Source organism: Myotis daubentonii, chromosome 7 (genome assembly GCF_963259705.1).
Source record: "Myotis daubentonii chromosome 7, mMyoDau2.1, whole genome shotgun sequence".
Lineage (NCBI taxonomy): Eukaryota > Metazoa > Chordata > Mammalia > Chiroptera > Vespertilionidae > Myotis > Myotis daubentonii.
This window is the reverse complement of record NC_081846.1, coordinates 44,631,836-44,658,457: the sequence shown is the minus strand read 5'-3', so window position 1 is coordinate 44,658,457 and position 26,622 is coordinate 44,631,836. Positions and strand designations below refer to the sequence as shown.

Sequence of the window (26,622 nt, the reverse complement as noted above, 5' to 3'; positions counted from 1 at the left end):
AACAACGACTGCACACATTCTGTACATCTGTTGGAACTTCGGATTGATTCCTGGGGGCTACTCGGCCTTGCACCAAAGGGTTGCAGGTTCGATCCCTGGCCCCAGTCGTGGTGGTTGGATTGTGAGCGGGAGACAGCCAGTTGATCTCTCTCCCCCTCCCTCCTTCCTTCTCTCCCTCTCCATCTTTCCCCCTCTCCCTCTCTCTAAAAATCAATGGAAAAAATATCCTTGGGTGAGGATTAACAAAAAGAAAGGGACAAAGGCCAGATAGTATATTTTGGAGGAAATATTCTAACGGAGGTAAGGCCATCTGTGCAGTTGGAGAGATTGGTAGGAATCATCTCTGTCTCTCTTGCCTGGCCTAGTTCTGTACTGAGGTGCAGATCCACGCCTGACTGGTCTTTCCACAGGTTAGGTTTTAGCCAGAAACCATCAAACTCCAGGAGTCTCTGCTTTTTGTTTGCACGTGGTCTTTCTGGACTGCTGCCCGCAGCCAATCCACAGGAGCGGACATTTCTTTTTGTAGACTCTGGGCCTATCCCAGAGCTGGCCCACTTCATTTTCTCCCACCCCTTTGCCTATAGCTAACATACATTCTTTCAACACCTTACATCTTTCTTCTCCCTTTCCCTTACATAATATATAAAAACACTTGCAAACTGCGAGACAATGGATATGTTGTCTTTCCTACCTAGCCATGCAGCTGCTAGTTCAAAATCCATGCCCCCAAAACGATCTTCTCTTTTGCTAGCAATGGCCTAATAAACCCTTTCTTTCAGCCATGGACGCCAAATTTTATTGTTTAACACTGTATATACAGAAACATGTAAACAAACAGAAAGCTACCAACTTACCCCCAGCCACATATTATGATGATTCCAACAGGAATTTGTACCGTCTCTTTCTTTTTCAGAAGAAACAAAGAAATTGCTAGAAGGCCTAAGAGCAAGAAATAAAGGTTGAAAGATACATAATTATTCTTGATGTTGTTCAGACTTCATGGAATTTTATTTAACTAAGTTCATTTCAGGAGCAGTCTGCAGTTTTTGCCCTAGAATTTACTCCTTCTAAGTAAGTGCTGTCCCCAATATTTTGAAGCAGGTTTTTTAAATTCAAAATAATTTGAGTTTTCCCTCCTAAATCATGTCTTTACTCAAACCTTCTTGTTTTATACATGAGGACTTTTTTCAAAAGCCCCAAATCATCTTATTCTTTTGACTGATGTGTTTGGAATCTAAGTATATTTGGCAAATGGAGGGTTGTTTTTTTAAGCAGCTATGGAATAATTCTAATAATAAAAACACTCCCATTCTATTTGTGCTAAGAAAGAGCCAGCAATTCTTATGCAGGATTTTTTTTTTTTTTTTAAAGCTCCAAGTCTATAGGATGGACTTTAAATATAATATTAACTTAATACAAAAACAAATGTTTTAAAGTTTTTCAACTCTCCTTATACCATATACCCAATTATTTATACAATTAATGTCTTATTTAACAAATTCTACATGCTATAGAAGCTTAGAACTATAGGGTTGGGACCACTGTTTTAAATTATACCTTCATTTTACAGATATAGAAATAAGGGTTTGCCCAAGCCATACAGCCAGCAGAGGGCAGAGCAGGACTGGGAACCCAGCCACCTGATGGAGGCAAGTCCAACTCTATCAATAGTGTTTCTAAAACTCAGATCAATGGGCCCTGATGGTTCCTAAGACACATTTGTCAGTACCTGGAAATATCTGAGAAATTTTAAGTCCTTTTGGTATCTTTTCAATGACAATCACCTAAATGCCCACCTTATAACCAAAGTTCGGACTTATGATTTTAGAGATTATTTTTGGTTTTATATTCAGTTTGAGCCAAATGAAGGCTAAACGATATCCCAACACATGGTACAAACGAAGGTTCTGTGGCCGTTTGAAGAGAGAAAAGCAATGAGAAAACCAGATCATAAACCCACAGAAATAAAGGCAGGCCAAATTAAAGAAATAAACAACAAAAAATCCCTAAGAGAAGTGAGTTCCATTTTACATTTCCCTTTTTTCCCCCCTCCATTTTACATTTCAAACTCTGATTCAGATTAGGAAAACAAAACCCTTTGTCATGTTGATGAATGTTGCTAGGTAGAATTACTGAGTTTATAGTTTTGTATGAATCTCATCTGTGAATTTGCTTTAGTTTTAACGTTGTATATTAGCTGTGTATAAGGAATTCATACCTAGATTTAAGGTTGTACAGATTGAGTAACCCTGTGCTAGAAATAACGTAAATCAACACCAAGGTCCTTGAGAATTTTTTTTTCTTTAAAAGGGACCACACATTATTCAAGGTCAAGAGATACTGTAATATCCCTGCTCTTCCCTAAATACATTTGTAAAGGCTTATAGTTTCAGGTTTTCAAAGGGCCATGGATACAAGTAACCAATCACAAAAGTGTGCCAACTGTGTTACAATACTGATGGTCATTAAAGTTCTGATGTTCATTATTTCCTCCTTGTGAAAAGACTGATACAGGAACAGGTGCAGTCTAGTCCTGGCTCTATCACTGACAAAGCCGAATCAGCTAAACTCTTTGGGCCTTATTTCCCTAATTTGCAAAATGAAAAATTTAAAGCAGACCAGTGTTCCCAAAAGTGTAGGGACAAGAGGTGGCACAGGGTGACATTTTTTTGGACTAGTTACCTGTTTATTTTAGCATGTGCTTCAAAAATTTTTAGCTATCACATGAAACCTGAGATTTTACTACTATAAAGCTCAATTTATTAAAGTAAAAAAAGTGAATCAACTTTAAGGAAAAACAAGGGCATGTGGTATGCAGATATGGCAAAAATCATGAGGATGGTATGCAAATGAGAGAAATTAAAGATGGCTGAATGGGATGATTTAAAATGATACTTTAGGTCTAAAATCTATTATATCAAAATATTCTCAAGGTTAAAGGGCCCCTTCATCAGGGTCAGGAAATGCAGAACAACATTTTGGGATAGATTTTGGTATGCATGTTTGAAGAGTGTGTCAGGGAGACTTGTGGCTTTTTGATACATTGACCTATTTCCTGCTTTCCTATTCTTATTATAAACTTAGCCTCAATAAACTCAAGTATTAGAGATCAAGTTGGTTTATCTGTATTTGGAAATAAAGTCCTTAAGCTGTTTTAACTTGAAGTCTCTTACGCTAAGCAAGGTGCACTTGCCTTTAAAAAGCTGGAACCTTCTCTTTGCACTGAATTTTTACATTGTTGCTTCACTTCAAAAGGTTGTTGGCTTACATTAGGCTCCACTTTTGATCTTGAAGGCATGAAATCAAAGGCCAGTTTCTCACAGCCACTTCCTGACACCTGCCTAACAGTGGCTATCACCAGCCCTGCCATTCTACAATTTCCTTTTATGTGCCATTTTCTAGGTTCACATTTGTGGTATGAATACAAGACAACCAGATAGAATGTTTCACAAACATACCAGAATGCATTCAAATAAATATTATACTTCAAAAGAGCAATGTGCTAAACCATTTTGAATATCCTTTTTAGAGCCCGTTAAAATGAGAAATAGTCTTTCTTACTAAGTACTCTTCTATTTCTATACCCTTTTACTCCTTACTTTTCTTGTTCTCATATTATTTTCCTCTCTATTTAATAATATAGTTCTATTTGTTGAGTGTCTACCGTGTACCAGGCATAAATACCCATATTTCATTTAATTCTCAAAATAACTCTGTAAGATGCAATGACCCAGTCTTACAGATGAGGAAATGGAGACTGCAAAAGTGAAATCATTTGCTTAAGGCAGAGCCAGAAATTTTCATTCAGTTCAGCTGGACTCTAATAGTGAGCCTGGGATATACCTTACATGCCTCAGACCTCTCTGCCCATCCCCTACTTTCTCCAGTGCCTGTCCTTTTGGTGTCTCCAAAGGAGAGCTGTGCTGACTGTGGCCTAGAGCCAAAGACTCCAAGGAAAAGGACCATGTGAGAGGGAACTATCCAAACCCAGGCAGAATTTGAGTACATCAGGAAACAGGACTCAGCTTTGCAGACTGCCTCCGTGAGTAGGTGGAACTGCCTGAGAGAATGCCTTAATCTTGTCCTAGGAGACTTCAAATAGATCACTAGATGAGGGCTTCTAGTGATGGAGAGGGGGACAGACTTAAATTTCCATTCATGGTCCAACTTACCTGTCCATAGGTAGGTGCTATAGAGGGAGCTGTACAATAGAACAAACACCAGAATTTGTCCAACAAAATTTTTTTCTTTAACAAAATTCCATATTATCATTCCAGCACAGACAATAGACTGAAGAACAAAATATGTAAAGAAACAGTCAGTCATATTCATGAGTCATACTCATGTTTTAGTCACAGCAAATATAATTATTCAGTTTAAATTATTGCTGAATAATTATCAACTATTGCATACTGTTATACTAAACTTAAAGTTTTATGGTAAAAAAAAACACAACCCTTCTTATACAGAGTCTTTAACGATGTACATATTCAATTAAAACAGATGACAACATTCTAAATACTAACCTTATATTTAGTAATAGTTTACATAAAAAATGCTAAACTTCTTTCCATTATAACTTGAGACATGCAAAGACTTAACTAGAAAAATAAGACTGTGAGAGTTCAATTTTTAATGATTCAATTACTTCTATTAAAAATCCAAAATTATAATCAAATGCTATTATTAACCTTAACTTTATGTAGTTCAAGACCTATTACAATATTTAATAAATTAGGCATAAATTAATTGTAATCAAATTATAATTGATTGTACTTGGTAAAAAACATTTTTTACTTTATAAGTGAAAAAACACAGAGAAGTAATTTTCAATGAGAAAACCATAGTTCTAAATATCTATAAGTTTACTAACCTGAGCGATGAGTAAATTAGTTGTAAGCATATGAGGAAGCTGTTTATATTTTTTACTCAAAAGAAGAATAGCTAGAGACCAGATCTTAAAGACAAAAGGTTCAAAAGTTATTCAGGTTTCTTAATCTTGATAATTACTTATAGAATTCATTGATTAGTCTCTTTAAAGAATCCACTTTATCCTGATTCAGGAAGAAATTCCAATCTCTTATTTACTTTCATCTGCCTAGTTCCCCAAAAGGTATTAAGATAAATTACTATGTCCAAAGTAAAATAAAAAGCATGGAAAGGTACTATGCTAAATTAACTGTACAAAAAATAACAGGGTCTTTAAGAATTAATGCCTTGACCAGGGCCATGTTCTACCTCCCCCTGCCTTTGGTGGTTGGGATGGGACACAGGTTCATAGGCAACTATTCAGGAAAAGAGCTTTAGAGGGAGATGCAGCTACAATGCACTAAGTTCTCCCTTTTACTTTCTATCATGTTGACTCATGCAGTGTCTAAATTCCAGGCTATCTTACTTCAACAATACACATTCCCTACCTTATGGTTAATTATCTTGCATTCCTTATATTGAAAAGGATTGGGTTTCTATTCCAACTACACAGTGGCCAGCCAAGTATGCTTGTTGATTTTTCTTTTTGCTCCCCTCATTGTCAATCAAAACTTATATTGTCTTTCTCCCCAAACTGCCCTTACCAATGGGCATAGATTTTAAGAATATGTAACCAAAGTAAAATTTTCTAAAGTTACATTTATTATGCATTTTTTGTTGCCAATATACATATTCATCCCCACCTCCTTTCTTTTAACAGTAAAAGTTCTTCTTCTTCTTCTTCTTTTTTTTTTAGCCAAAATACTGCTTGAATTTAGTAGGCATCTTGATTTATAAAATACTCTAGTTGTCAAATGTTTAAGTATTTAACTTGAACTAGATGCTAGTATATCCAAAAAGTTTCATGAACATTAAATGGGTGGTTAGATGTGATCCCGAGGATCCCTCAACCCCGTGATTCTACAACAGCAGGTATATGTATAGTGACTCACTATGTACAGAATGCTTTTCACACGTATTGTCTCTCATGATCCTTGACCCAAGGCAATAGGTAAAATTATTATGTCTACTTTATAGCTGAAAAAACTGAAGCTTAGAGGCTTTAAGGTAACTCCACTGAGATGTACAGCTAGTTTGTGATAAGGCAAGACTCAAATCCAGGTCTGACTAAATCTCAGGCCTTGTCTGCTATATAACTCTAACTCTAGTTAGAAAGACAAATCTTAGAAGGCTGATATTATATTTTATGTGTAGGCTTTAGTGTTCTCTATTGCCTATGAAATTAGATTTTTAAATCCCTAACTTTCTCTTACCAAGCTATTTGCACTCATTCTGTGGTTCATCTTTCATTGAACCATACTTACCAAGGAAACCAGGCTGACAATACTTATATCAAAACTAACATTCTGGATGGCATATGCCAATGGCTTAGGGTCCATTGAGGGAAAGGTCAACAACCAGGCAGAAATGTACATGATTGGTGCAGACACGAATGTGCTTATTACCATCCCTGAGGTTATCTGCAAAAATAAAAAAACAAATTGAGGAAAGGGTCACAGTCACACTTAAGCAATTACCTTAAACTTTAAATAGCCACAGCACACGAAGGCATTCTAAAATAGAAGCAAGAGTCAGTAAAAAGACATCACAGAATTCAACATGCTATCTAATACCATATTCCCCCTTTCTGAGAGTTCTTAAAAGAAAACACAGATAAGTTCCCTTAGCTCCTTTCCAATCTATGCTCAACTTATATTTGCACATAATAAATAATAGACATTCCACAGCTGATGGTTATCTTCTAGGTTCTAGGAAGTAAACCATATTAATGATCTAATTAAACTTATGACCAGTTTCCTTACGTACTGTTTCATGAAATATATGCAATAAAAACAATTCAAAAGAGAAAATTATCACACATTTTACAGATTAAAAATGAAACTGATCTTTGTTAAACAACTTAGTACCTTCATGTTATATTTCAAAAACATTTACTCTAGCCCTAGCAGGGTGGCTCAGTGGTTGGAGTGTCATCCTGTACACCAAAAGGTTGCAGGTTCAATCCCAGGTTGGGGCATGTATGGGAGGTAACTGATTGATATTTCTCTCTCCTATCAATGTTTCTCTCCGCCCGCCCCCCTCCTTCCTCTCTTTCTAAAATCAAAATAAAAGCATGCTAGGGTGAGGATAAAAAAACAAAAACATTTACTCTAATGCTGTAGATAACAATTACAATATACTTAGACACTGTTAAAAATTTGGTGTTAATTGATTTTAGCTATTTACTGCAGTTGATTATGTGATGTTTTGCATCTGGTAGTTGAATTATCAATGAATGAAATACAATTTTTCCCTCAAAATTTCAAAAGTTATCCTCCCATAAATAACCTTTAGGCTTAAGTATAAGTAAAGCAATTAAATATTTGAAACTAAAAAAGATTAATGGAAAACGTCCTGGCTGAATAATTACCCCAGATTAAATAACTACTGTTACATGATGCCCTCTTATATACCATGAAATAAATTATAGATATCAAATGCTCATAAAAATGCTAACTTCTGTGTCTTGAAAATTCATTTTCTACTAACCACACAAACAATCAAACTTAGAAAGTAGTATATACATACAGTCTCTACTTCCATGTTGAACTGTGCTGCAAAGATAGCCACTCCTGGTGCTACAGGAAAGACACCATACAAAAATGCATAATTCGATAAACTTGTATGGTTTACTACATTGTCGCCCTTGTCCAAGACTTCCACCATTTCTCTGCACAGAAGTGGCAGCACCAGGCTGAAGAAACAAGAAATGCATCATCACTTGATATCCAAGCATGCTGGTCCCCAGGTGGTAAATTGTTCTAGTAAGGTTGGCGTTAGGTTATTCTTCTCCTTCCCAGAATACATGCATGCACATGTTCTCTGCATGCCTTCTGTGGACATTTTGTTGGAAGAATCAAGAACTCAACTTGAAATATTGGGAAGAAGAAAATCAGACTTTTTTTGCTCTACAGTAATTTTCTTGCAAAAAGTTTGTAAAAGTTGTAATAGCTGCTGTTTCTTGTTTCCTCTATTAGTTCAAGGAAATGTTAAAATATTGACAATCTGAGCAAACTTTTAAAAAGAAAATTACTAAACTCCTTTTTGAAAAACAAAGCTGATCTTTATTATGATTAAGGGTTTAGATGGTTCAGGTAATGATAACAATGCTGCTCAATTAGGTTCTCAAAACCAGTAGAAAAATAGGTATCTTACAACGAGTTCTTCATCTTTGGAGAGACAAAAAGGTGTAGCAAAGGAACTGAAACAAGTGGAAATAGAGCAGAAAATTAGTGAAATCCAGACCCGGTGGAGTCAATTATTAAACAGATCCTTTAGGATTCCATAAAAAAAGCACTATCAGTAGTAGCTGAGCTAATAGAGCTTTCCCTTAAAAAGAACAAGGTTGATGATACTGTCACAGCAGTACCTAGATCAGTGGTTCTCAACCTTCCTAATGCCGCGGCCCTTTAATACAGTTCCTCATGTTGTGGTGACCCCCAACCATAAAATTATTTTCGTTGCTACTTCATAACTGTAATTTTGCTACTGTTATGAATCATAATGTAACTATCTAATATGCAGGATGTATTTTCATTGTTACAAATTGAATGTAATTAAAGCATAGTGATTAATCACAAAAACAATATGTAATTATATATTTAATATGTGTTTTCCAATGGTCTTAGGCGACCCCTGTGAAAGGGTCGTTCGACCCCCAAAGGGGTCGCGACCCACAGGTTGGCGACCCACAGGTTGAGAACCGCTGACCTAGCGAGATGCGCTAGAATGGAGTAAAGAACTACTCTTCTGTGTATTTAAAAAAAAAATAGATGAAAATATTAAATAGGGATCAAAGACCCAGAAAAAAGAGAGAATGAGAATATTTAAATTCTACTTATAAGTTAATAATACTATTACTGTTAGAACCATATTTAGTACTGTACCAATACTAATTAATACTTCATTTTTGAGGAGCATAATACTACCAAAAATAATATTCAGAATTTACATTCATTTGTATTCTATTAAAAATATAGAAACTATTTTATATTCCACTGGTCTCATAAATTTAACTGTCAACACAAGAGCTGAATTCAATAGTTAAGAATGCCCAAGCACCTTGGGACAATCTTGCAGTAATCGATGTCATCTGCACCATGAAGTATAACGCCATGGCTAAGGAGCTAAGTAAGTTGTAGAACTATTAACTGAGGGTTTGATAACTTCTTATTTGATAGGCTAGGGTCAGATGGTTGATACTAATCATACATATTGACTTACTTATATTTAGAAATTTCAACCACCCTCAGAATTACAGAATATTTTCCCCAAATTGATGATAAAAACAGTTTATATTCAAAATTATTGTTCTCGTCACAACTAAGATTTTAATGGATTTTAACAGATTTAGAAAACTCAGAAATCCTTCAAAATTACTTAATAAATATTACCAAAGTGGGACATTAGGAGATATTAAATAAAATTATATTAAAGCTGAGGAAAAACCAATAGTCTTTATCCTCTAACAGTAAAATGGAAAGGCTAACCTACATGGAATAAGGAAAGGACTTTGCACAATACACCAACATCACATTTTCCTTTAAGTCACAATTATTCATGAGGAGAAATTATTATTATCAAACTATTTGAAGGAGAAAATAGTTGCAGACACATCCCAATGAACTGACTAAATCAGATTTTCACAAAATATAATCGTCAACTTACAGTTTAGCAGTAATGAGAAGAGTTAGTACAACAAATGCTGACTTCTTCAGGTTCCTTATTTTTCCTACCATTGTAAGACCAAGATAAAATAGAGCTGATCCAGAAAAAGAATTTGCAAGTCCATCCAGAAAATTTTCCATATATTCAGGCACCTTTTGATCAAGAATAAAATTAAAGGCAATGCCAACGAAGACCATAAATACTATTGGGTTCTGTATTACTCGCAGAAGTCCAAGTCCCACAATTTTTACTTTGCTTTGAGAAGCATTTTGACTGTCTTTCCACTTCTGGATTTCACAGAAGATGAACCCTATAGGGTTTAGCATCATAAGAGATATTGGTGCCACCAAATAAATGTACTGGAGATATTCTGGATATGTACTTTGATATAAAGCTTCAACTGCAAAACAAGAATTAAAATAGATTTTAAAATCATTGCCACAGAAACATATTAATAAGTTATGTGTATAACATTATCTGTAATTATAGCATATTATAAATTAAATCTAAATAATGCAGAACAACCACATTAGCCTTGTTTTGTAAAAAGATTTTAGCAGGAAATTTGAAAAAAAGAAAAACATACTGTTAAATAACATTTAGCTTATAAAATAATAATCAACTTTTACAAATTATTTTTAGTAATACCCACTAAATTCTACTAAGTAGAGGCTTAGACTAGTCACAATAAAATGGAAGAATTGTAGAATTCTTAAAAGAAACAAAGTAAAATTGTTATAACAGGATGTTTAAGTAATAATAGCAACAAGGTAGTTGGCTGTTGGTTCCCTTGAGAGAGAAGTTCCACTGGAGTGGTGAGGTAGAAGTCAGGGTACAGAGGATTGACGAGCAAGAGGCAGACAACAAATTCAAAAATGAACACTGATGTGACTAAGTCCAAGCTATGCTACAGAAAAGAGACTGGAGTCTCTACAAAGTCTAAGAATTAGATGCAGTGGGAAGTTTTGGAGTTCAGAGTAAGTCAGAGAATGAGCTATTGAATTTAATATTTCCCAGATGAGTAAGTCCAGGATAACCTAGGGTGGGCATGTTAGTTAGTGGCTGAAATGGAGTAGAGAAAAACATCACTGGAGATGAGGAGGTCAAGGGGACAGAGAAATTGGTGGGTAGTTCACATGGATGCCAAGTCAAACAAGATAATGGCAAAACGTGGGGCAGAGAAGATAACAGCCAGATATTCAAGTCTTCAATGAATGAGAAGGAATGACTAGAATGAGATCAGCAGACGACAGCAATGAGGCTGAGCATGAACCTCAAAGAGGCAATTTTTACAAAAGAGCAAATAATAATGGCCTCATAGTGGTAGAAGGTGGCTATGAGGATGTCAGCCCTATCTACCATTGCTCATGTAGTATGCAGGCGATGACAAAATGGGCAGCCTCCATTTGAGAGGAATGAAAGGGAATGCATGGCTTTAGGGAAGACCAGTGAAGATACTGAAGAATTAGGGATGGAAAGGTGGATAAGAAATGTTTGGGCCGAAACCGGTTTGGCTCAGTGGATAGAGCGTCGGCCTGGGGACTGAAAGGTCCCGGGTTCGATTCCGGTCAAGGGCATGTACCTGGGTTGCGGGCATATCCCCAGTAGGGGATATGCAGGAGGCAGCTGATCAATGTTTCTCTCTCATCGATGTTTCTAACTTTCTATCTTTCTCCCTTCCTCTCTGTAAAAAATCAATAAAATATATTTAAAAAAAAAAAAAGAAATGTTTGGGAGGGGTATACAGTGGAGTCATGTAATTCACACTTAACACAAATTCAACTACTCTCTAAGGAAGACAAAAGTTTTTTGGGTTTTTTTCACAAAGCAGGTCCCCAAATGCAAATGAATTACTTCACTTGCTGTTCACTGAAGAACAACAATGCTAGAGAAAAAAAAATCAGGCTGTGTTAGACTTAGGAGAAATGGTACAATATATACAAAATATGTGTGCTATATTTTGTAGGTGATTTAAGAGATTTTTCAAGGGTTTGACTGTACATGAACGTAACCACTGCATAAGTTAAGTCTCCTTAGAAGTGGTACGTGGGTTGGATCAGACTTTTCGCGTTTCTTGGTAGAAGTGGGGGTTGGTGACCTGGTCATGGGTTGATCAGGGCAACTTAGAGCCTTGAAGTAAGCAACCTGGTCTCTAGGCACATTTTTGGCAATGAGTTCTGAAATTATTCAAACTATTATATAAAGGCTGATGCCTAAATGATTTGAGGTTAAGAAAGATAAAAGAACAGCCACAATCACTCACCAGGAGAAAGGCAATCATGTGAAAAAATGTAAAAGATTAGCTTTCTCAATTTACATTAAGATAAAGTGACACTGGTAGGAAAATATATTAGTTTACTTACTCAGGATACTTAGGTTCAGTTAATGTCATGCACATGTTCCATTAAAGTTATGCAACTAGTTTATATAACCTGTAGAAGTTCACCTGTTCTCATTAGCTAAAGACGACGTTTTATAAGATTCAATTCCCTTCCTTAAGTTAAGCACATACAGAGGTCTATAACATCTCTGAAATGAAGCAATGGTTAAACAAAACATGTTTGATTACATAAAATTTCACAAATTCTTTCCAATTTTCAAACCAGATGGACTAGCTCGACAATTCTTAGTGGTTTTCTTTCATGTTTCATAAGGTTTTATCTTTTAAGGAAGAAATGCAGCACTTGCTCCCGGCAGGGTGGCTCAGTTGGTAGGAGTGTTATATGGTTCACCAAAAGGTTTCAGGTTCAATCCCAGTCAGGGCACATATCTAGGTTGTGTGTTCAGTGCCTAGTCGGGGTGCATACGGGAGGCAACAAATGATGTTTCTCTCTCATCCATCTCTCTCTCTCTCTCTCTCTCTCTCTCTCTCTCTCTCTCCCCCTCTCCTATCCTCTCCTCCCCTCCCTCTAAAATCAACTTTTAAAAAACCATCCTCAGGTGAGGATTAAAAAAAAAAAGTAGCACTTTTAATAACTATTTATAGGTAGCTAACTTTTTCTTTTTTAAAAAAATATATTTTATTGATTTTTTACAGAGAGGAAGGGAGAGAGATAGAGAGTTAGAAACATCGATGAGAGAGAAACATTGATCAGCTGCCTCTGGCACAACTCCTACTGGGGATGTGCCCGCAACCAAGGTATATTCCCTTGACCGGAATCGAACCTGGAACCTTTCAGTCCGCAGGCCGACACTCTATCCACTGAGCCAAACCGGTTAGGGCTAACTTTTTCTAATTAGATATTCTAAGAGAAAGGCATCCATACCTGCTCACCACTCAATTTTAAAAATGGAAAATATATTTTGGAAAAGCCTTGTGTTTTCAATCTGAGCACAAGAATTTTCCCACATGGCCAAGATAAAATACATAAACTTCGACAACTTACAGCCCACAAAGTCCCTTAAATTAATGCCTTTTTCCAGAATTTACTTTCCTGGCACACTAGCATTTAATCACCATCATATAATAGACTTTAAATTGTTTTAAAGAGCAAAACAAATTTGAGCAACCATCTATTATTTATGGCTAGCCAATCACCAAGTACTTTCTTCTTTTTCATATTTTGATACCATTGGTCAAAAATTTCAAAACTGGGTTACTTAATGTGTTTCCAACCAATATCCTTTTGATTTTTCTTGGCCACCCCTTCATCCATTTTATTCACTGCTGACAATATCATCTAAAGCAGCGGTTCTCAACCTGTGGGTCAAGACCCCTTTGGCGGTCAAACGACCCTTTCACAGGGGTCGCCTAAGACCATCCTGCATATCAGATATTTACATTATAATTCATAACAGTAGCAACATTACAGTATGAAGTAGCAACGAAAATAATTTTATGGTTGGGTCACAACATGAGGAACTATATTTAAAGGGCCAGAAGGTTGAGAACCACTGATCTAAATCTTGACTTTCAAAAAATAAGATTTTCCCATAACTCTCACTGCCCACAAGAACAGCTATAAAACCTTTCTTTTGACATTCACAGTCCAGTCTCCTCAACGGGCCCCTTATTTACCAGCTCATCTCTCTGGGAATGCTTAGCTATTCCTTAGTGCAAAGCCTCCATCAGCCAGTTTAATATCATAGTTACACCAGACAAATGCCAGGTTTATGACTAGTTCTACATGCTGACCATCATCCCCCAACTTCTTGAAATCTCTTGTTTCTCATCTAACTCTTGCCTACTGTTTCAGGCCTGTCTCAGGTGCTGCTTCTTCCACCAAGTCTGCAATCTGTCTCATGGATATCCTCTTCCCTGGGTGACTCTGGTCATATTAGTGCCACCTCAACTCATTCTAAGTTCCTATAGCCCCCAGGTCCCAGCACAGTACTGAGAAAACCTGAAAATAGCTGCTGAGTGGAATTAACACATCAATGGATGTCAAAGGTTTCAGAGTAGAAATGTATTTTTTTAAGACACAATAATTGTTGTTCATTAACCCGTTTTCTTTTTATATCCAAATTTTCTTCCCTTTTCATATTCTGAATATTTATAAAACAGGTTATTATTGGGGTATTTCCAGTTAGTTGGACATGTATTTGAAGGCAAAAGTATAGTCTAGCGCAGTGATGACGAACCTATGACACGCGTGCCAGAGGTGACACACGAACTCATTTTTTTGGTTGATTTTTCTTTGTTAAATGGCACTTAGATATATAAAATAAATATCAAAAATATAAGTCTTTGTTTTACTATGGTTGCAAATATCAAAAAATTTCTATATGTGGCACGGCACCAGAGGTAAGTTAGGGTTTTTCCAAATGCTGACACGCCGAGCTCAAAAGGTTCGCCATCACTGGTCTAGCGGGACAGCAAAAAATCGGGAATAAATAAATACTTGCTAAATTACTAAAAGATTATGGTTAAACATGGGAAATTTCAGTCCACTTCTGCCATTCATTTGCATAATTACTTAACATCATGTCTTTATAAATTAGTGCCATTCTTTTGCTACCAATCTGAAGATGATTTTTCAAATCTGAAAAAAATATATATGAAAGCAGCGACCCTTACTAACAAATTAGATTTATAATCATTATATCAACTATTAAGCTCTAATTATTAATTAGAAATAAGGCTCTTGGGGGTGAGGAGAAACCCACTATGAGGAATTATTACATAGCTTTGAAGAACTAAGAGATAAATTTAACCACCCACTGTGGCTCCTATTTTAATTCTGGCAGATTTTCAAGCCCTAGCAAATACCACAAAGACCCAGATAAGATCATTCTATTATTTAATGGCATATAGTTAAATGCTTCATTTTCTTTTTGTTTACAGCTCAAACACTAGAGCATAATTATGATTAGTCAGGATACTTATCTATCAGCATTGTTAAAGGAATAAATTACAGGATTTAACTATGCCCTATTAGTATCTTTTAATGACCAAGGCAAGAAACCATTCTGATGTGCTGAAATCAACATTTCACCTTGGTTTCCTTTCACACTCATATTTCTTTTTTTTTTTTAAATAGAGTTTTCACATTTTTTAAATATATATTTCTTTATTGATTTCAGAGAGGAAGGGAGGAGAGAGAGATAGAAACATCAATGATGAGAGAGAATCATTGATCAGCTGCCTCCTGCACACCCCCTACTGGGGATCGAGCCCGCAACCCAGGCATGTGCCCTTGGCTGGAATCAAACCCGGGACCCTTCAGTCCGCAGGCTGATGCTGTATCCACTGAGCCAAGCCAGGGCACACTCATATTTCTTTAAGTACCTTTGAGAAGAATTGTTTTTAAGCCCTGGCCAGTCTGGCTCAATTGGTTGGAGCATTGTCCCGTACACCAAAAGGTGGTGGGTCCAATTCCCAGTCAGGGAAACCCAGATTGTGGGTTCATGTGTAGGAGGCTGATCCATGTTTGTCACTGACACTGATGTTTCTCTCCCTTCCTCTCTCTAAAATCAGTTGGGGGAAAAAAAGGAATTGTTCTTAAGAAACGGACAGCTTCAGTGTGTAGTTTTCTGTCACCTGAGTATAGATAAATCATTTTGATTTAGTTTCATAGACCGTTATAACTGTCGTAGTATAGAGAAAAAGGAAACATGACTGTCCTTTTCCTTTATTCATTATCTGCCTTCTCCTGAGTCACCTGTAAACTGGATTGATATTATGAAACAAATGCAGTCTTAAAAAGGGTATGTCTTATAAGCTATAATGTTTACCTGTGAACAAGAGAGTGGAAATTCCTGGGAGAGGCCACATAAACTGAAAAGGTCTTCTCTCTAGAGCAGCAGTTCTCAGCCTGTGGGTCGCGACCCCTTTGGCAGTCGAACGACCCTTTCACAGAGGTTACCTAAGACCATCCTGCATATCAGATATTTACATGACGATTCATAACAGTAGCAACATTACAATTATGAAGTAGCAACGAAAATAATTTTATGGTTGGGTCACAACATAAGGAACTGTATTTAAAGGGCCAGAAGGTTGAGAACCACTGCTCTAGAGACAAAATATTTTCTGTTCACAATGAACGAGGCCAGAAGGCAGATGGGCATGGACAGCAATAGTAAATCACCTCACTGGAGCAGATACACGGCCCTGCAGTTCTGTACCACACCTTCCAATCTGCAGATATATGAAGAAGCACTCCTGACTATACTATTGGATTCTGGTAAAGGTATTGTTTACCATCTAATATTACAAAAGCTCTTATGTTATTTGTGATTTAAAATGCTGAAAAAACACACAAGTACTACAACTCAAAATCTATAACCATAATCATTGGGGAAATTGAGTTCTCACGCTGCTGGGAACATGATTATTACCAGATTCACTGATTTAATGTGGGACATAGGAAAAGTAGTGATGAATATGGATGACTACAGTTTTTAGTTGAAGAGTCTGCCTCGATATGAAAGTAAACAGACTTAATTTAATAGGTCTTTTCCACTACTATTCATTTTGTGAAATATTTTTAGATTAATGCAAAGATAATAAAATGTTGATTCTCTGTGAAAGTAATGTATTACAAGGGCTAGTTGGGTCTTCTGAAGGTTAAATGGGCATGTTATACAACTGTGTGGCATAGAGAATGTCCAGGGTTTAGAACCAGAAGATCTAGGTGTGGGTCTCAGGCACCTGGGACAAGGCAAATAAGTCTCTATAAGCCTGTCTCCTTACTTAAAAATGAGGATAATGATATCTGCCCCACCTCAAATGAGGTAAGTAAATAAGAAAGAACTCTATCAACTATAGAGTTACAAATGTTAGTTCTATTTAGTTATGGGCTCACTAATCTACGAGAACATGAAACTGTATACTTACAGTTTATGTCTAAATGAAAATACCGCAACATTTATTAAATATTTAACACTATTGTACTGAGCCACTGCTCAGGCCCTTATACCATAAATACTTGACAAATTTACATTATTAATGCAGCTCTGAAGAGACAGATAAACACATTAACTTCTTGCTTTTATTTCCAAAGTCTTTATTTTAATGCTTGGTTCATTCTTAATTTTAAATTTCAGTAACCTTAAAGGAACACCTACCTAGTTTCTGACTATTTACAGCTCAGTTATATAAGAGCCTAGTTTTTCCTCTCTCATAAACCTCCTGCTTTACTCATGGTTATTTAATTTTAAGGTATACCTCTGTTTCTAGTAAAAGAGATGGAGGAGGGTCAAAGGAGGAGAAAGATGAGAAGTATAGTCCACCAAAATCCTCTTGGTGCCAGTAATGAGATAATCTGGGGGGTGGGGGCGGGTTAAAACTACACGATAAGAAATCTGAAAGTTAATGGTAGATTTCAGTTGTCCATTTTGTTAAGTTTTTTATAGTCTCTGTTCAGAAGCTACATCATCAGAAAGGCCTTTACTGATCCTCTACCTCAAGTAGCATCTTCTCATTCCTATCCCTCTATAATACTATTTTACTTATTTTTATGGCCCTTGTCATTATTTTAATTTTAATTTTCCATTAAAATGTACAAGAATGTTGCTCACAGGTGTATTCTAGCAGCTAGCACAGTCACTAGTACATAACAGGTCCCTATCGATGAGCAAATGAATGCATGACTAGATCTGTAATATTCAGGTCCTCACTTTATAATACATGATCAAAGCACAACATAAACTTTAAGTTAAAAATAAAAATATAAGTAAGTAGTTACTAAATGTACATTTTCTTTTTTTTAATGGCAGTTTTGCACTTTATTTTAAATATATTTTTATTGATTTCAGAGAGGAAGGGGGAGGTAGAGAGAGAAACACCAATGATGAGAGCATCATTGATTGGCTGCCTCCTGCACACCCCCTATTGGGGATAGAGCATGTGCCCTTGACGGGAATGAACCTGGGACCCTTCAGTCCGCAGGCCGATGCTCTATCCACTGAGCCAAAACAGCTAGGGCAAAATGTTTATTTTCTTAGTGGCAGAGTGTTCCGGAAAAAGAAAAGATGTTTCAAGATATCTCAACATCCCAAACTGGTATGTTTATTGTTTCATCAGGAAAACATACACACATAGAAACATAAAATTAGATTGCTTAAAGAATTGGAAAGATGAAGAAGGAAAAGTTGGAAAGGTGAAAAAGCCCTCACTGTTTTTGTTCTTAAACAAAAAATTAACTTCAACTAAAGTACATTGACATTTTGAAGAACAACTAAAAAATGAGCTTTAATGTAAAATAATATATATTCTAGATGGTAAGAAAAATAAGGGGATGAAAAAAGTCACTCATAAAATTCCACTGCTAACATTTAGTAATGACTTTTTATACAGACATATACCTATCTCTTTTACATAATTTAAATCAGAATCTGATCTCTTCTTGAAATTATACTTCTTTCATATATGATTATTGAGAAGAAAAAGAATACTATTAGAAAGAAAATTCACAAAGTTTATTTGGACATGACCATTTGTTTTAGGTAGGCCTTTCAAGAACTCAAATTCTGAAGTTAAGGAAAAATATAATTCATCCTAATTTAACATATAGCTAAGAAAAAAGTACAAAATATTTCTTAGATATAAGAGTATCACTAACAAATGCTTAGATAAATTAAAAGGCTTACATCCTGGTACCTTCTAAAACACTTGAATTTTTTAGAAACTTAAAAAATATAAAATAACTTACCTATAGGATATCCCAATGCAAAGTCATTACTTTGTGTAGCAAAAATAGGGAACAGTCCAGCTTTGCTAAATCGACTGTTAGGACTGGCAACTAATAAGGTTAATACACATACAGTGAAAAATACAGAAGCTTTGGCAATTAAAATGCTGTATAGGAAAGACCAATCCACATTGGAAAAATTAAGTACAACCATGTTTTTGAATAATAAAGCTGGAAGTGCAAATCTGGAGACAAAATTTCCCAGTCCTTTGGCCTGTGTTGATGTTATGACATTGGTCCTTCCTGCTATATAACCACAAAAGACTATACCAAAGCATTCTAGTAAGGCTGGAAAAAGCCTTGTTATTGACATTGAAGATGAGTCATTAGTGGAATTAAATCCATGCATTACTGTTGAGGACAAAGTCGTGGTCATATTGACTGCAATGGTTAAGTTCTTGGCAGGTAAATCAGAAAAAGAACTCATTTTCTTTCACCCTCCAACTCCAACCAGATCTCTGGAAAGAAGGAAGAAAGGTTCAGTGTGACAATCAGTAGGAAGAATTCTAATTGAAAGGATACATTGGCAAACCTGGACTTATTAAATAGCCAAATAAATAACACACACTTTTCTTAAACTACCATCAGAGAAAAATGCAAGCAATAAGAGGGCGGCAGGGGTGGAAGGAGTGTTTCCTCACTAACAGTAACCTCTTTACTTTCAAAGGTGGGTCAGTGCAAAATATTTATGTTGCTGTCCTATATTCAATATCAGACCCGAGTAATACAGCTGCAGTGGTGCCCCGGGGTCCTTTCCAGTGGTCCACCCTTGAGCTCCACCTACTGACTAAGAGCATGGAGCTCACAGAGTCTCTGCTGAATATTCACCTGCATTCAACTTCTCCAGAAATTTCAGAAATTCTCAGGGTTACGTCAAGGAGACACGCTAGAAAGAAGGGGCCTTTCCAGCCTGTGGCCATACTTGACTACAGGATAGGACGAAGGGTATAGTAGAGTATTCCTTATCAACTTTGAACCAGTAACATATTTTAGGTATCACTTTCATCATCTGTATAATAGTATCCACCTAATAGGAACTTGAGATGATTCAAGTAAAGTCCTTACAATCACATCTGGAACAAAGTAATCCCTTAACAAAAGTTAAATATAATTTTGGTAGCATATTAAGAGAGATAATGAAACAAAAAATGATGGCATTCCACCAACCTACTCTTAGTTCCTTTTATACCAGCCACACATTGGCCTTCTTGAATGTCCCAGTCCCTTTGTGCTACATGGACTTTGCACATGCAGTTAACTCTGAAATGTTCTCTTCTCTACCCACCCACCACTCCCTACATACTAACGCCTACTCATCCTCTAAATCACATAGTCCAGGAGTTGCTTCTATCAGGTAAGGCTTCTCTAACCCCACAGCCAGGCCACGATTCTTTCTCAAATACAATCATGTTCCTTAGGTTTGGCCACTTTTCTCATTTTATAATTATACTATGCATTAGAGTGGCTATTTGTTTTATGTCTACCTCTTTTAGTGGACTTTAAGTGCCACAGAAACAGAGTCTGTGCATGTTTCTACTTACTGTTATGTTCCTACCACATAAAATAGTGCATGGCACACAGGAGACTCCATATGTGTATATTTACTTCATTTTTTAGTGAATCAATGTTCTCTTTTAGGAACTTTCTAGTTCATAGACAGAAATCTCTCTCTCTTTTTTTTTTTGATGATAAAGTATTCTAAGTTTTTCACTACAGTAACAGGCCCAAGACCACACAATGTGTTCTAAAATGTTCTAAAGCTGTTCATTAAATGTTAAAGAACACAAATGTGTTGTAAAATGTCCTAAAGATGCTCAAAAAAATGCTAAAGCAAGGAATGCTAATATTATAATCAGATTCCCCTCTTGCTGCCAGGGACACATGAGCGTGAAGTTTAGACAACTGCAACTAATCAGCTCTTATTAGTAACCTGAAGTTAACATGGCAGCAACTGCCAATTTATAAGTAATTATTCCGGTTAATCATCTAAAGTTACCTTATATAAGGTAGAAAGTAGAAAAGCTCATTCCCGAAATGTGCAATGCCCAGATTAAGTTCTCAAACATCTACATCACATTAAAAAGACCCTGGTGGCAGGCCAGAGACCAGCAACAACTGATACTCAGGGGTGTGAACGAGATAATTTTCTCTGTGCTACCCTGGTATAAACGGAACCATTTAAAAACTTACATTTAATCTGGATCAGGACAAGTACTTTCCTACCGGGATTAGACAGGAGTGGTCACCATACACAAAACCTACAATATTCACATACCTGACGTTTAGCAAGTCAGCGTCCAATTATATCCTGGGAAAGCTACTGGTTGGTACAGGTACTCATAGTTGAAGTAGGAGCTGGTAAACAATTAAACAAAGGTGTTAAACATTTGGAGCCATTAAAAGTCAGTGCTAAAGAATAAGGTGATAAAGTAGCCTAGTTTTCTGTTATTTTTTTAAAATATAGTTTTATTGATTTCAGAGAGGAAGGGAAAGGGAGAGAGAGAGAGATAGAAACATCAATGATGAGAGAGAATCATTGATCGGCTGCCTCCTGCACGCCCCCTACTGGGGATCGAGCCCACAACCAGGGCATGTGCCCTTGACCGGAATTGAACCTGGGATGCTTCAGCCCGCAGGCCAAAGCTCTATCCACTGAGCCAAACCGGCGAGGGCTTCTGTTATTTTTTTCAAAGTTCTCTATATGTATCGCTTTGCCTGAAGTATTAATAACTGATACGGCTCACTACCCCTTATTTGTACCACGCTCACATTATCAATGCATTACAATAGTTCTTAAACCAATAGTTTTAACTAAACTAGTAGTTGTTCAGTGAGAAGAGTCAAAAAGACATGAACCCAATTTTGGGCCTTATCTCTTATCAAATTTTTGGTCAAGTTACCTAGCCTCTCAGAAGCTTAGCTTCTTTAACTATAAAATTAGAGTAAAAATCTCCTTAGAAGGATATTGTGAGGATTGGAGATTTTATACTAAGCTTATAGTTTATCACAAAGTAGGTCTTCAAGAAATGGTATCTTTGACCCAGGGATCCCATTCCTGGGAATATATCCTAAGAATCCTGAAACACCAATCAGAAAGAATATACACACCCCTATGTTCATAGCAGTGTTATTTACAATAGCCAATATTTGAAACCAGTCCAAGTGCCCATCAGTAGAGGAGTGGGTAAAAATATTGTGGTACACTTACACAGTGGATTACTATGCGGCTATAACAAAGAAGGAACTCTTTCTTACCTTTTGCAACAGCATGGATGGACCTGGAGATTATTATGTTCAGTGAAATAAACCAGACAGAGAAAGATAAATACCATATAATCTCACTTATATGTGTAATCTAATGAACAAAATAACCTAACGAACAAAATAGAACCAGGGGCATGGATACGTGGAACAGACTGACGGAGTTTAGAGGTAAAGGAAATGGGGGAGAGGGGTTGTATGAAAGAAGGTGGAGATTAGCCAAAGAACACATATGCACAGCCCACGGAGACAGACAACAGTGTGGTGAAGGCCAGGGGAGGGGCAGAGGGGCTGGGTGAAGGTGGGTCAGGGGGTAGGGGGACGGAGGACATCTGTAATAGTGCCAATACATTTTTTAAAATGGTAGCAATTGCTATTAGGAGCTGTAGTCCTAATTATTATAAGAAGAATACAAATTAAATACACTGTATTGCCCTATGTCAGTTCTTCAAACAATATTTGGTATTAAAGATTCTTCAACTAAAATAGAGGGACAGGATGGGTCATAAGTTTATCCGTTTTTATTTTATACCAAACAATTAAGAGGAGTTCAATTTAATTTAGTTTGATCTTAAATAGTTGTTAGCAGGGAAGGGAGAGCTCTTCATTTTTCTCAAGGTGATGGTCGATCGAATAGTTGTAGTAACGTCCAGGTTTAACTTTCAGTTAGTTGAAAATTAAGAGAAAAACTGAAAAGTAATTTTCCCCTTTCCCACGAGGTTTCTTTTAATGTTCCTCAACATTATAAAGGGAATACCTGCTAGTTGAGGGGGAATCAAAATAACTAAAAAGGACTTATAAAGTTTTCATCTTCTTTAAATTCCCCCCACCCGTCCCCTGGGGGAGGAAAATGTGCTATCCAAAGCATTCTTTTAGAATAAACAGGAACCACAGTAATGGGAGTTTCTTTAAAAAGTTACATCCAGTTTTTTTCATCTCATTAAAACAAAGCTCACTGTGTCTCAAACACCCTGACCTGTCAGTAAAAGGGGCAGCGGTGGACACATGCTATATACAAACCACTTCAGGCTGCAGCCCACTGGTATTTTGTTTCGATACCACCAGAAAACCACTGACATTTTAACTGCTATGAAGAGGGTTTCCTGATTAAATTCAAAGAGAAAGCTTTAAACTCCCAGGCTGTCCGTTTCCCCTTGATCCCAGGGAACAGCGTAAGAGGGTGGTGCTATTCAAGCACCCTCCAACAGCAACAGCCACACCATCCACCCACGCCCACTGCTTGTGGGGAACCAAATGTCCTTGCCCAGGACCCAGCGTGGGGAGCCCTGCGCAGGGCTCTTCCTTGTAGACTTTGGCCCTCCAAGAGAAGGGTGTGGAGAGCCGCTAACCGCACAGGCCGCCGAGAGCAGCTGCCACCCAATGCCCGGCAGCAGCGGCAGAAGTGGGCAGGCAGCGAGGGGTCTGCGGCTGGGATGGCCAGCTGGTCCTTCAGGCTCCCCTGGGCATGGGCGTCACCACGTCAGAGTCACTGACATGCTCTGAAAGGGGGTAGGGGAGGAAATTTGGGGCAACTCTCCAAGTGCATGGGCAGAAGGTCCCAGGAGGGCAGATACCGAGGACGCCCCTTGGGATAAAGGGAAGAGCCCGAGAATGACAGGGTGGAACGAGGTGCCCCTCGAACTAAGGGAATGGCAATCCTGTCCCCAGAAGGGACAAGCAAGCTGCCCCTGCCCCTACGTAAGCCTTCCCGGTGGCCCCCCACGTCCTGAAGGCGGGCGCTGCGGGGCAAAGGCGGGCGGGCACAGGCAGTGGGCTTCGGGCCTGGGAGCCGAAGGCTGGGCGCTGCCCACCTGCTCAGATCCAGGGGGCGGGGGGCACCGGGGGCCCATCTCACCTGCTATGTCTGCAGCCCCGGGGCCGCGAGGAGAAGGGAGTCGGTGCTCGCGGGGGCCAGGCAGGGAGGAAATCACCGTCATCTCCTACGCACAGCGCCCCTCGCAGAGAGCTGCGGGCTGCCGGCTGCAAGAGCTCAGTCACGTTCCACGAAAGTGAGGTACAGAGAAGCGGTGGCCCGGTCAGCTCCTCCCGGGCGGCCCCGCCTCGCCTCCAGGCCCCGCCCCCTCCAGGCCCCGCCCCGCTCCCAGGTCCCGCCCTTCGCCGCGAGCCTCCCAGCCTCAGGGCCCACCCTCATGCTCCGCCCCCGCCTCCTGGACGCTGAGACTCTGGGTGCTCGGCCCCGCCCACAGCGAGCGGCCCAGTCACTAGACTCAGGAGGCGGGACTTCCGGCCGCCCGGCTCCCGCAAGATGGCGGCCGCAGTGGGTAATCCTCGTGTCGTGTTTTCCTAAACTCAGCTTCAGAGGCCTTTAGCCTTTCCCTCTAACCCCAGCGTCGTCGTGTGATCCGCCAATTCCTCTCTTTGTTAACCTAGTCATGTTTATGGCACAGAGTTTAAGCGCGAGGATTTAAATAGGAATCAGACCTGGTTCAGAATCCCGCCTTCCTCTTTCCCAAGGCAGCGTGACCTTGACTTGGCTAACTCAGATTTAAATGTCTGTGAAGCTTTAGCACGGTGCTTAATTTAGAATGAGCTCCCGGTCCCTGTCTGCCTGTGTTTATATTTTGGGGGGAACTACCTGCATATCCCCTTGGTCTCCCAAGAGGAAACTGGTGGAAAACTTACAGAGCTTGAAATGAAGGGGCCCCGAATACGGTAGATCCTCCAATAGCACCTTTTCTTTCACGTGGTTTGTTATAACGTTGATGAAATGCCAAGAATTTAATCTTGTGTATATTCATTTGCCTATGGTAAAATGGGTTTCGTTATATGTTGTTTCCTTGCAGTTCCAAGAACCTATCCATAATGTTAGGTGAAGACTTAGAACTCCGTTTTGAAACCAGAAGGAATCCTGTATTTGAATTAGTCCTTTGGAAGGAAAACTGTTTCAAACTTAAAAATGTTTATAACCTGATCCCACTTAATATCTCCCCAAGCGTCTGTGCTTTGTAAAGCCTCTAGTTTGCTTTGCATCTTTAACTTTCTTGTCTTGCAACTTCAGTGTCTTCCTATCATCCTGGTGGTTTTAGTGTAAAGATACAAGAATGTAACTTGAAAAATTACAGTAACCTAAGTGTCGGTTAAAGTGTGGGCAATGGGAAGGGCACCAGGTGCTAGACCTGTGGCATCTGACCAAACCTGGGCTCAACAACCTCGTACTTGAGTTCTGGCAAGGAAAGAATTCAGAGCCAAGACTCAAACCGTAAGAGATCCTTTATTTATAAAATCACAGAGGTGGGAGAAGTAATTCCTAGAAGAAATGGGCGTAGGAAACAAGTAATAGAGGCAGAGGAAGGGCCCTTGGAGCTTGGGAGTGAGGAAGGTAATGGTTAAGTGCTTGGGGGAACCGGAGAGGCATGGGGTGCTCCCGGAAGGGAGAGCAACTGGGTCCATCCTAAGGGTTTTAAGGGTGACGTTTTTAGGGGAGGTCCCAGGGGAAGATTTCAATAGAATATTCAGCAGTTTTCCAGGTATGTCCTTTCAGGGTTGTGGTTCCTATTGATAGATTGGCTGGCACAAGGGCAGAGGGTCATGATTCAATGCAGCTGGCCCTGAGGTCAACCATGGCATTGCTTGTCTGGTTTTGCGGCTATTCTGGCCTGGAGCTGAAATACAACTGAAGCCTAGATGTTATCTCTAGGGATGAAAGGTCAGGGGGTCCAAACTGCATGACCAGTATATGCTAGGGGAGGAAAGGTCACCCTAGGGAGGCACCCAGGGCTTTTCAAACTGGTGACCTTCTGTATTTGGTCCATCGTCCTTGTTCTGCTCTTGTCTGTCTAACTGTTATAAAAGGATCTGAAAACTAAGCAGGAAAAAAATGGCCAGAAACTGAAACTATAGAAAAGTTATGTATTCTGCTCCTGCTCTCCTCACTTCACCTTTGTTTCCAATTGTTAAAAAGAAAACCACAGGCCAAAAATGAAGTCACTTTTGCTGGGCCATGTCACTAAACTGGGGCTAATACTTAACATATTCACAGTTTCAGTATCTAATTTTTAAAAAATAATTATGAATGTAATAAATAATTATAAAATACAGGATGGGCCAAAAGTAGGTTTAGTTATTCATATGAACAATAATACAATAATTAAAAAATATTACAAGAATAAACTCTGATGTACTCACAACTGTAAATCTATTTTTGCTCCATCCTCTGTTCACATAAATTAGAAAGGAATGAAGTAAAAATCAACACCTATTGATAACATTTTACTATATGTATCATTTTTTCTATGTATATAAGACTAAGAAAAATAACATCACACAAATAGGCATGATTTTTATACACATGACTTTTAGCAACATCCTATATAATAAATGCCTAATATGCTAAGTGTCTGGTCGTCTGGTCATCCATTCAACCAATCAAAGCATAATATGCTAATGATATGCTAAGGCCGCTCAACTGCTCGCTATGATGTGCACTGATCACCAGGGGACAGACGCTCTGAATGGTAGGTTAGCTTGCTGCTGGGGTCTGGCCGATTGGGACTGAGCGAGACAGGCTGGA

The 26,622-nt window shown here is 38.3% G+C and overlaps 1 protein-coding gene and 1 long non-coding RNA gene across 4 annotated transcripts in view; one reads left to right on the top strand and one right to left on the bottom strand.

The window, feature by feature from the left end:
- The window catches only part of GPR155 (G protein-coupled receptor 155), a 42,264-nt gene extending 18,119 nt beyond the window's left edge, over nucleotides 1-24,145 (bottom strand). For 2 of the 3 annotated variants that reach the window (XM_059704032.1, XM_059704034.1), the window contains exons 1-9: nucleotides 23,947-24,145; nucleotides 21,106-21,185; nucleotides 18,792-19,288; nucleotides 9,697-10,096; nucleotides 7,558-7,723; nucleotides 6,294-6,449; nucleotides 4,874-4,957; nucleotides 4,173-4,290; nucleotides 855-939 (exon numbers count right to left, since the gene is read on the bottom strand). In XM_059704032.1, the coding sequence (XP_059560015.1) occupies nucleotides 855-939; nucleotides 4,173-4,290; nucleotides 4,874-4,957; nucleotides 6,294-6,449; nucleotides 7,558-7,723; nucleotides 9,697-10,096; nucleotides 18,792-19,257 (1,475 nt within the window). In that variant the 5' untranslated portion in view covers nucleotides 19,258-19,288; nucleotides 21,106-21,185; nucleotides 23,947-24,145. Of the gene's footprint in view, nucleotides 1-854; nucleotides 940-4,172; nucleotides 4,291-4,873; nucleotides 4,958-6,293; nucleotides 6,450-7,557; nucleotides 7,724-9,696; nucleotides 10,097-18,791; nucleotides 19,289-21,105; nucleotides 21,186-22,085; nucleotides 22,379-23,946 lie in introns of those variants that run through there. The other variant, XM_059704033.1, reaches the window with a different exon arrangement.
- A 146-nt stretch (nucleotides 24,146-24,291) lies between these two features.
- LOC132238514 (uncharacterized) overlaps nucleotides 24,292-26,622 on the top strand; it is an 84,207-nt gene continuing 81,876 nt past the window's right edge. Inside the window, exon 1 of the long non-coding RNA XR_009453812.1 lies at nucleotides 24,292-24,373. This is a non-coding gene — a long non-coding RNA (uncharacterized LOC132238514). The remainder of the gene's footprint in view (nucleotides 24,374-26,622) is intronic.